The sequence below is a fragment of the Quercus lobata genome, chromosome 7, assembly GCF_001633185.2.
Source record: "Quercus lobata isolate SW786 chromosome 7, ValleyOak3.0 Primary Assembly, whole genome shotgun sequence".
Classification (NCBI taxonomy): Eukaryota; Viridiplantae; Streptophyta; class Magnoliopsida; order Fagales; family Fagaceae; genus Quercus; species Quercus lobata.
The window spans coordinates 15,583,964-15,595,406 of record NC_044910.1 but is presented as its reverse complement, the minus strand read 5'-3'; the positions used below and the strand labels follow the sequence as shown (position 1 = coordinate 15,595,406).

Here is an 11,443-nt window from a genome sequence, read left to right as displayed (position 1 = left end):
TTTCCTTCATCCAAACATAAAATTAATCAAACATAACTAGATTGACATGTCATATTAGTGCGTTAATGCATACTAGTCATATTAAAACTTGATTAGGTTATGGACATTTGACATACAATTAAAAAACAATTGAAAACTAATTTGGATTCTAATTGTGTTTTAACTTTTATGTTTTCAATTTGGATTCTAATTGTGTTTTGGAGTCATTAGACATAAGATACAATTTGAGTATTTTTACTTAAGCAAAATCTCTAAATATCGAATCATCAGGAGTAGTTAAATTTATATTAAGTATTTATACTAGCAATTGATCTTCAAATTTCTTGATTTTAAATCCTCAAATCCAAACACAGCCTACTATTCATAAAATTATAACAGTACAAGATATCTGTGGAGTGCAATGGTTCATCGCTAGTATATACATCTATATATAACCAAATTTATGAAGATGAGGTATTGATCACATATAAACCTGTTGATGCATTTCATTCAACAAGTAATCTGAACACTGTCTCAAATTAGTTAATCTTCTATCCCATTGAAAGGGACTTAAAATCTCCATATGACCCTGCTGAAATGTGATTCTCCAAAGTCCGAGAACAACTCCATACTTTGTGCTAAAGAAGCCATTAGATACCGTTTCAAGGCATATGTTGTTGTTAATCTTAAACGAAACAGCAGTTGAACACATCTAAACATTTGCAAGGAAAAAAGAAATGTATAGCAAGAATGGCCTTAAGTCGCAAGAGAACAGAAAATTAGAGACAAGGCAACCAAATATTGATGAAAGACGATGTCAATCTAGAATTTAAGAAAATATACGGTACTGCATAAATTCCAAATTGAAACTATAAAATGTACATACAATGAAAAGACTCACGAACTACAGCACTAGCAAGAAGACAATGTTTGAAGGGAACAACGAGCATAGTCTTCTAATTGTTGAGGAGACGAGAGAACTAAGGTCAGCTGATGAAAATTAGAACTACATAAACCAGAAGGTATCATTGCAATTGTTATATATGACATGTAGATGTCAAATGGGGGCCGAACTTGTCCTGCGGAGCTGATACTTGGGCTCAGGAGGTGGTGCAGATGGCACGACCTTCTCCTCCTCCTACAAAGAAAATTCACAGAGATATATTTACTTCCCAAAAAAACAACCTAGAAGAATTAAGTACAATGTTGCTTCTTTAAGCAACAAGAAAGAAGGAAAAGAACAGTATTCTTCCAGAGTCCCATTATCAGAGTCAATTTCATTCGATGACAGCAAAACTAAATTCAAACACAAATATATACAGGGCAGTCATTTCTGCAGCAGAAAAGTAAACAGCAACACAAACATAACACTTGACTAAGCCAACAAGTCATAATCTATTGTACACTCTAAGTAATCGAGATACAAAACAAAATTCATTCCAACTCTTCCAACTCAGAAGATAGCCAGTTTAACATGTTAATTATAATAGCATGTTGAGATCAGGTAATTCAAACACAATGGTAACCAGATAGGCCACCCAATCACAAAAACACTATTCATAATTCTAGGAGACTTGAGAAGAATTAAACAAAGATAAGATGAATGGCTGGGTGTCTATAATGGAATCCTAATGAACAAAGCACACAAGGAAAAGGCAGGGGAGGCTTTTCCAGTGGAATGTTGCCCTGTCAATAAGTCGATATCAAATTCATCAAAATTTTGGCTCATGATCACATTGCGTTTTTTGCCCTGTGACATTACTCAGTTTCAAAATTCAAAAACTTCCAAGTAGCCTTCAGCATATAACATTAACAAACAAGAACTAAGGCCTCAACAAGTCCACAGCATTATTCTCTTGCTAAGAAAAAATGGTCTAACGCAAAAATGCCCAAAAGGAAAAGTCTCCATTCTTCTCTATCTTATTTACTAAGATGGTTATAAACAGGAAAGAAGGTGGAATAACTCATATGATTCATATGACTTATAAAATTCATGTTAACATTGCCAGCATCTATGATCTGTTTTTATGTTATTTCACATAGCATGAAGTAATAATCTAACATGATTCCACAGTAAATATTTAAAATAACTAGCCCGTGAAGTACTATAATGCAATGCTATAGTGCTCCCTCTGAAATCATGAGTACATGCATAAGGATGGTCTATTGAACCTTGGCAGACAAGGTTAGTATTGGTATGTGTATCAATCAGTTAAAACTAGAATACAAAGTAGAGTAAAAACCTATGGCATTTGTTAACAAATTACAGAACATGAGATGTATGTTATAGCAAGTTAACAATACAAACAAACGTGGTGATGTTTACTTATCATGTTCCGTAGGTCTGGGGAAACAAAGAAGCAAAACTTTTATTTCGGCATTACAAAAAAACAAATTTTAGCAAAAGTTGATAAAACTAACATGTCTGGCTATAGTAGTCAAATTATATCAAAATGCCAAACTGAAAAAAGTAAATGATTACAACCTAGGAACAGTATTCTCTGAAAATATTCCTGACATTTATTTACCTTTTCTAAGCATATTTGAATATAAGATCTACCCAAACCCTAGCTTAGCTGAATACCACCTGAGTCAAGGCCTAGGTAAAAACATAAAAATTGCCTAGGGAAAAGCCCAAAATCTTTTGAACAGGGAAAAGGCTTAGTTTGGCTATGGAGTGTAATCATCTTAGGTTTTAGTAATCTGGAGTTTTAGAATTCCTTTCACTTATTTAAATTCGCCAGGCCCAAAATTTTGGGACCAAGGCTTGGTTGTATTTAAATTGGAAGGTTTTGTTAATATTAAAATGCCAGGTGCAATTGACATGACCCAATGATGGCCTCAAGATTTGACAACTATTTACACAAATTTGCTACGCTTTGGATTAGAGTGGACTATTAAATCAAAATTTATTTTCAATATAAATATTCTCTCCTCTAAATTAAGAAAAAGATATTTAGTTCCAATATACATTTCCAAAGCTAAATAACATGCAGGTTTGTGCTGCCAAATCATTATTTTGGCATGTAATATATGTATATAGATCTTCAAAGTAGCATGATAGTTAATGATATGAAATAGGACAATGATAAGCCAAAGAAAGCTGAGTCTGGTTCACTAAACCACCAAAAATGATGCACTCAAGCACTCCTCATTGCAATGCACTATCACAGCACATAAAAAAAGAGTCTATCTCAAAATTTTAACTAAAATGCTGTTGAGAAAAGAACCATGTCAGAAGATCCCTCTTTGTCTATGGATTCGTTTGGTTAGGCGTTTTGAGAGATTAAAAAAGTGTTTTTAAAACTCAAAACTTTGTTTTGCAACCACAACTCCTCATAACTTTTTTACAAATGCTCATTTTAAACTCAAAACACTGTTTTCCAACAGTTTATACAAACACACCCTATATATAAAGAGCATCTCAAAAACAGCCTCCAAATATTTGAAATCTCTCCAAAAGGTCAGGGCATGTCATGTGATTGTGAACAACACTGGAGGGGGTCTACATCTTATTATGTGCCCAATTTCCACAGTCCAAACATTTGTGGGACACAAATTGACACCCTGATACACCTTGTGCATGTTTTAGCCAAAAGCATAGCCTAACCTAGAGACTGGAGAGGCTTAGGTTATCAAAGAGGATGCATGCCTAAAAAGGGATGACACTCTGTTCTAGATATCTCTATATAATCGTCACATAACTCCCTAGAACTAGATAAAAGACTATCGGTCTGACCTACGACAGGTTGCAAGAGTAGGGAAAGAGTGCAAAAACATAACAACGCCTAGCTTCACCACCTAAATTTGATTGAAACTCTAGGCTTCACCACTTGTGAAGGCTTGGAATCACTACATCGACACGGCAATCTTTGAAAAATTAGGACACGGATATGGTGAGGATACATATATTAATTCATTATTAGATATATTTTTATATTTATTTTTAAATATTGTTAAGCATTTATTTTTTTCATATAATGTTAAACAAATATCAATTTAAGAGCAATTAGGGATAATAAAGTGAATTCATAACTAATAGATGATATTTAGAAATTAGAATACAAACCAAACAATAAGATCTAAAAGAGTAAATAAAAGATAACTAGATAACTGTTCAAGATTAAAACTAAAAAGAAATAAAAGATAAGTGTCCCAGTCGCATCCTTCAATTTTTCCAAAAAAAAAAAAAAAGATAGGTGCGAAAGTGTCCTTGGTGTGTCCTAAGTCCAACACAAGTATGGCACCTCAAATGAAGTGTCCGTACTTTCTAGACGTTAATCTAGCATATACATCAACTATCTTGGGGTGAGAGAAACTTGACCCCATCATGTGCAGCTCATGATGACACTAGGTGGGTCATAGACCTGGGAAAGTGTGGGGGCTCAAAGATAGTTTAAGTTTTGGTCCTTAATTGGGACGAAATGGGTATTTTTTTTTTTGTTGGGGGGGGGGGGAGTTACCGGGTTTGTTTGTTTTGGGTTGGATTGCAACGTTTGAGCTTTAATTAATGGGCTAACCTGGGCTTGCAGTCATGCTTCATGTTTTGATTTTCTGGTTTTTTTTTTCCCGGTCTACACAATCGAAGCTAACCAACAAAGGGATTGTGAGTCTTGCAGAAAACTTGGTCGAGCAACTCAATTTGGTGGTGGCAATGAGTGAGGTGGATTTCCAAAAGACTCCATAGGCTACACAATATTTGCTGGGTGCTGATTCCTAGCAACTTAGGTGCTGATTCCTAAGTTTTTCTTTGAAGAGGATGTGAATCATAGGATAAGAGCAGGGTGGAAGGTGGACAAAGTGGAGAAGTGCATCAAAAGTGTTGTGTGATTGTAGAATACCTATTAAGTTAAAGAGAAAATTTTATAAGAAGTAATATATTCATAGAGTGAGTGTAACTGAAAGGAGAACCTTAAGATAGATAAGTGAAAATACACGGAAAGATAGGAAAAAATTCGAAATGAGAAAATTCACTTAAAGATACGGGCACGGGTATGGTCATGTTCAAAGGAGAGCAACTAATTCACTGGAGAGAGTGAGTTGATCCAATCTGAGGAAACGAAGAAAGGTAGAGAAAGACCAAAAATATGACCCATTATGTTTAGTGTTTACTGCATACCAAAAATACCTATATGAAGATCCAGTGCAAATAATCATGAAAACCTAAGAAAGGAAAAAGGAAATCATAACAAATGAACAATCACTAATGAATATATGTCTTTGATCTAGATATCCCAAAAGGTTGCTCTTGATTTATTAGACCATATACGCAGTCAGAATGAACATGTCTCTGTTTACACTTATATATAACATCCAGAAATAATTATCAATCTGGTATCAGTGATCGATGCCTCTATAGGCAAACAGGACTCTTAAATTAGAGTTTCCTTTGGTCAAAAACTATGGTGAAATTTGTATGGTCATCTTGAAAGCTATGACAATTACAATAGAAGCCATAAAGCACAGAAATGATTCTACTGCCTTTCCTGCCAGTATTTTTCCTACAACACTCTAAATTAGATGGTTAGTTTCAATTAGTTCCTCCAAGAACCAACATCTGGTATGGATTGATATATTGAACGAATTAAAGAATTACAGTCTAGAAATGGTGCAATTTTATTGAAACATTCAAACTGGAGAAAAGCTTTTCAAGAGATCACAGGCCTTGGTGCTTCAGAGACATTGGACACTTCCATTGATTATGAGTTTTGGCAGTGCACTAAATAATAAGATGGGAAATGTGTCTAGACTAGAGCATGGTAAACAATGAAGGAAGCAGAAATGGAAGATGAAAATGGAGGCAGAAGATTGAGAAGCAACAAAGAGAACAATATAGTAAATGCGGTAAATTGCATCTTAACAAACATAGGGCAATTTTACCTATAAAATCTAAGGATGTTTGGCTCCCAAAAGTTCCAAAAGCTCTTTTTTAAAGGAAAATACAATTCTGAGCATGGCAACAGATAATTACTAAACTTGAGGAAAAAAATACTGCATGAAATTTTCAAAGTTATATTTGTTTGGAAGAAGTCCTCTACAATAGAGCAGCTCTCCAAAACAGGAAAATGTTTCCCGTAACAAAAGCATAAAGCCTTCTCCCTGAGCTACTATCCCAGCTATTCCTCCACTGATTTATGTATCTTAAATGACCATGTGTAGTGTGCAAGACAAGCACCAAGAAGCTATGTATCTTAAATTCAACCAAGCTTTAGTTTATCAAACTCTATCAAACAAAGGTGCTACCAGAAGTTCCTTTATATTTTGTATCTGGCTTGGTTAACTTGTAATATACCTTTCGATAGGATATACATGTGTCTGGTTATTTGACTTTTATCTTATCTATCATGCAATGACATTACAAAGTATAAACCCATGAAATTATCTATGCTTCCTGACAGCATTGTTATTTGTTCCACTAAAAAATCGCAAGGAGGAAAGAGAAATATGGAAAGTTCAGGATTTGAAAAATTAGTTTTTACTTTTTGCAACAAAGCTGTTCCACATGTCACATCAGAAATAAAGGATGGTGAATCGCTAGGGCAGTAACCTACTTTGCTAACTCTGCTTTGCTATACATAAAGTTCATACACAGAAATCACCATAATAAGGTATCCATACTATCAAAGTGGGGGGATTTAGAAAAGGGGGGGGGGGGGGAGTGTTGAAGCAAATGAGAGCAGATGTAAAAGATGAAGGATACCAAAATACAAATCACCTCAGAACTTTTTTCCCAAAGTGTCATCTCATTTTACCAAATCTCATTGGAGAAAAATATACTAATCAAAAACATTCATTGGAGTAAATTATATTGCTATACTATATTGGGATCTTAATGGCAGTGGGAAGTTTGACACTTGGTCTTTTTATCATAAGATTCGAAATGCAGCTCCTTCCACTTTCCCTTGGAAAGGATTTTGGAAAGTTAAGGTTCTTAAAAGGGTGGCTTTTTTTATGTGGACAGCAGCCTATGGTCAGATTTTAACTTCGGATAATCTTATACTTCGTGGTCGCCCTTTGGCGAATCGTTGTTGTTTGTGCTGTTGCAATGCGAAATCCGTGGATCACCTATTACTGTTTTGTCAGATAGCTCATTCTTTGTGGATTTATATGCTTCGGTTGTTTGGGATTGATTGAGTCATGGCAGGTTCAGTTGTGGACTTATTTTTTTGTTGGTATCATTGGCTTGGGAAGCATAGCTCTGATATTTGGAGTTTGGTTCCAAGCTGCTTAATGTAGACTATTTGGACTGAACGGAATCGGCAGTCTTTTGAGGATGAGGGGAAAACTGTGGTTCAGTTATTAGAGTTTTGCCTGCGGACCCTCTTTGATTAGTCTCGATCGATGTTGGGGTTTCTTGGATTGTTCTACCCTTTTGGATTTTCTTTCATCTATTAGAATAGATTAGGGGCTGCTTCTATCTTTTTGTTCCTTTTTTTTCCGTTGTTCACTACCGTAAACTCTTTTGTGTTTCTCTTGCTATTCTTTTATTAATAATATTCTCTTCTTACTTATAAAAAATATATATATATATATATATATTGCTATACTAATTTGGGATGAAGGTTATAATTGAACTATATAGATATAAAATGCAATCTAGAGCAGAAGAAAAATTTCCCAGCCTCATACTATACAGACCAATCCCCCAAATCATCTCAAGACCAAAATTCATATAAAAGCTAATATAATTGATAAATAATAATAATAATAATAAAATCCTAGATAAACCATTTTTATCACTTAAATTTGATAAGTTTTCCCATTGGTTCAATTTGCCCCTTCATGATTAGCTACATATTAAACTACTAATCTGACAGATTACTTCCTCTTATTCAACCTCAGAACTTAAAAATCTAGTGCAAAACTTAATCTATGTTACTAGAATCATTTGAATTGGATGTTGTCACACATAAAAGACATCATTAATCCAAAATATAACACAACCGATAGAGACTCCAGCTAATGTGATGAACAAGAGATGCAGTGGATGACGAACTGTTAGCTTTACAACAACCCAAACAACAAAGATGCAGGAAAATCAACTAAACAAGAATGAACAGCCAAATTGTTCCTACCTTCTGTTTTCTAAGCCTTTCGTTCTCCTCTTCCAGACGTGAGACTTTGTTCTCCAGCTCATGTGTATAAGCCTGTCCATCAACATAATTATCTACTAAGATCACAGGGAAACACATATAAACAATCAGAAGGGATTTTTTTTTGGGGGGGTGGGGGATTTAATATTTAAAACTTGACCTGCTTTCTTGCTCTAGACCGAGCTGCAGATTCCCTATTCTTAATCATTCTCTTCTGCCTCCTTTCAACAGTCCTCTCAACCACTTCCCCAGTAGCCCCCCTTTTCCGCCCCGGTGTCTGAGTATCCGATAATGTGCCAATCAAAGAAGTGGGAGACATTGTCATGTGGGTATCCGAGAATGGTGCATCCATAACCGGAAGAGGCTGCTGCTGAACCTGAACCGGAACTGGATGATGCATAAGAACCATCATATTCTGCTGTTGTTGCTGCACTGATGGGAGCTGAAATTGCATTTGCATCCAATGACTATGTTGGGGTGCAGCAATTGAATCAACCCCTAAAACACCAGCAGCAGCATTGCCTTTCTCACTATTATTATTATAAGATTCAGTGACTACCCCAGCTTTCACCAAAAAATCCTCAAGGGTTATTTCACCAAGAGTAGGATTTCTCTCCTGAACCTTATTCCTCTCTTGATCACTGTACTCGTTGTTCTTATGCTGAATATCTTTCCACACCTCATCAACAGTCTTCTTGCTCAGATCCCTTGAAAGTGTTAAGCTTCCCTGCTTATGCAGACCCGAGGCTGAACCAGAAATGACATTATTACTATTATCAGGGGCCTGAGTAGCTTCTGCAGTCCACACAGTCTTGAGAAGCTCATCCAGATTCATGCTGCTTAATGGCTTCCCCAAATCACCAAGCTGGGTCTGAACCTCATCAAGGGTGAGGCTGTACAAGGAGCCTTGGCGAGCCAATGACTCTGACTTGTGCATTTGGACAGTACTAACACCACCAACTTGAGATCCCACTGACTGAGCCCCCATTCACCTATATAGTTTCTATCATTCCAGAAATCAATCTCAAATACCCTTTTATCAAGAAGAAAAAAAAATTTATAATCCTAATGTAAAGATGGTAACTTGAATATCAATAAACCCAGATCATAAATCAACAAATAATTTAAAAACAAAGCAGTTTTGGGGTATGAATTAAAAGACCCAGATAAAAAAAAAAAGGTGAAGGAAATGTAGCTATTGACACTTCGAAAGCAAGAAAAAAGGCCCAGAAATGAAACAGAAGCACCTACATTCTATACAAGAGAAAAAGGAGTTTTTAGTTTATTTGTTTGATTTGAGTATAGAAAAATGAATTAAAAAGAAAGAGAATTTAGGAACCAAACACAAAAGAAGAAGAAGAAAAGAGAATCTGCACTTGTTCTGACTTATTAATAAAAAGAAAAAGAAAAGTGTATGTGTGTGTGTGTGTTCAGGTGGCAGGACTTTCTCTTTTCTTTCACTTACACTCGCCGCAGGATCCGATCTGATGAATCTATAAAAGTGACATTTTCTGGGTAGTGGGGACAATGGCACCCTTGTATCAATTCTTCTTCATACTAAAACCAATTTTCACTTCAAAAACAAATAAAAATACTACTACTTAGTAATAAAAACATACATTCCCAATTTCCCATTCCCCAACTGCATTCCATAACCATTCCCACCTTCTCACACTTTTCTTTTTTATAATTGAGATATCCTAGGTTCCTCTTTTTCTTTTTTTCTTTTTTCCTATTCAACTGCCACTTGTTTTTTTTTTTTTTTCCATTTTTTTTTTTTTGTCTCAACTGCCAGTTAATTGCAGTTGAAGTAAACAGTTTAAATTTTATAATCCAACTTTTTAAAGACAGCCTGCTTTTTAGTTTCTACTTGTACTAATATATTTCTCCAAAAAAAATATATTTCTCAGTGGATGACCGCGTGTACTACGTTTCGTACACGTGAGAGAGATTGATAAGAAGAATAAGAAATCGATTTACAGGACAGTCAAATGAGCCAGGTAAAAAGCTGAAGTATATTTGCTAGCCAATCACACATAAAAGTTATGCATGAGACATGGCAAAACGGGTTACACCCCACGACCGGTCCGAACCCGAATGTTTTGATCTCAAAGTAAAAATGAGTTGATTCATAACCCAATTTTTTTGCGGGTTGAACCAGCCCAATCTAACCCTTTATTAAAAATAAAATTCAAACATCTGACTTATAGGGTCTATTTGGATAGAACTTATTTTGTTGAAACTGAAAATACTGTAAAAAAATAATTTTTAAATGTGTGAATAATACCGTGGGACTCATTTTTAATGAAAAAATTGATAAAAAATGAAATTTGTGGGTCCGTGAACAGTGCACGAATGCACTGTTCACGAAAAACTGGTCAAATGTTGCGGCTACTGTTTATGTACAGTACATGAACAGTAGCCGCTTGTGAGGGGGAAAACGAGTGAAAAAAAAAAAAAAAAAGGAGAAAACACAGAAACAAAGCAAACGCAGCAAACGCACTATCCAAACATTACCATAGTGCCCAACTAGAACTTACGTTCCATTTATTTTAAAGTAAAATGTTTTCAAATGTAAAAATACTTTTAGGTATTTTGTTTGACATGTAAAATTCTTCAAACAAACCACAAAAATTAGTGGCTGACTAGAGTCGAAGGTCCAGTGACCAAATTGTCGAAATTAGCAACCAGAATGGTGGCTTCGGTGACCGGATCACTAGTGACTGTTGCCAGAATGATGTCTCCAATGACCAAAATGCCAAAATCGATCACTAGAACATTAGCTCCAATGACCAACAAATGTCATTGGAGCAGCGTCTCTGTTGAGCAGACTATTAGCACCAATCATCGAAACAACTGCTCTAGTCACCAAACCACTAGCAACTGCCATTGGAACAAGGGTTCCGATGATCGGACCCTTAGTATCGGTCACCGGAACAACGACTCCGGCCACCAAAACACCAACATTGGCTGTCCAACTACCAGATCAATGACCTAGCCAACAAATGAGGAGGGGGGGGGGGGGACACTATATATTTTTTGAAAATGTTTTATCACATTTTTAGAAGTAAAACATTTTGCAACTTTTTATAAAGGATTTTACAGTCAAGGGAAAATATTAATTTGATCACAATTAAATGCAAAAACAAACGTTTTAATTGAGAAACCATTTTTTGAAAAACGTTTTACTTTATAAAACAAACGAAGTATTAATTGTCAAATTGACAATTACATGCTACTGCTACTGCCAGCTGCCCAGCCACATAATTTGAAAAACAAAAATAAAAACCAAATGGCTACACGTTTCATGTAATTCCTCACAAGGTTCTTTCTCTGGTCCACTCTCAGTGCATCAAGTTCTGATGCTCCAC

General features: G+C 35.5%; 1 protein-coding gene across 3 annotated transcripts; it reads right to left on the bottom strand.

Moving 5' to 3' along the window:
• Positions 1-748: 748 nt before the first annotated feature.
• Positions 749-9,784, bottom strand: LOC115953469 (ABSCISIC ACID-INSENSITIVE 5-like protein 2). 3 transcript variants are annotated; one of them, XM_031071117.1, is made up of 4 exons: positions 9,538-9,784; positions 8,233-9,105; positions 8,055-8,126; positions 749-1,117 (listed from the first exon to the last, which is right to left on the bottom strand). In XM_031071117.1, the coding sequence occupies exons 2-4, from the start codon at positions 9,058-9,060 to the stop codon at positions 1,037-1,039; spliced, it is 981 nt and encodes a 326-aa protein (XP_030926977.1). In that variant the 5' UTR covers positions 9,061-9,105; positions 9,538-9,784; the 3' UTR covers positions 749-1,036. The 3 variants fall into 3 exon arrangements, with proteins under 3 accessions (XP_030926977.1, XP_030926978.1, XP_030926979.1); XM_031071118.1 differs by having other exon boundaries at positions 8,233-9,075; XM_031071119.1 differs by having other exon boundaries at positions 8,233-9,064; positions 9,538-9,783.
• Positions 9,785-11,443: the final 1,659 nt, after the last annotated feature.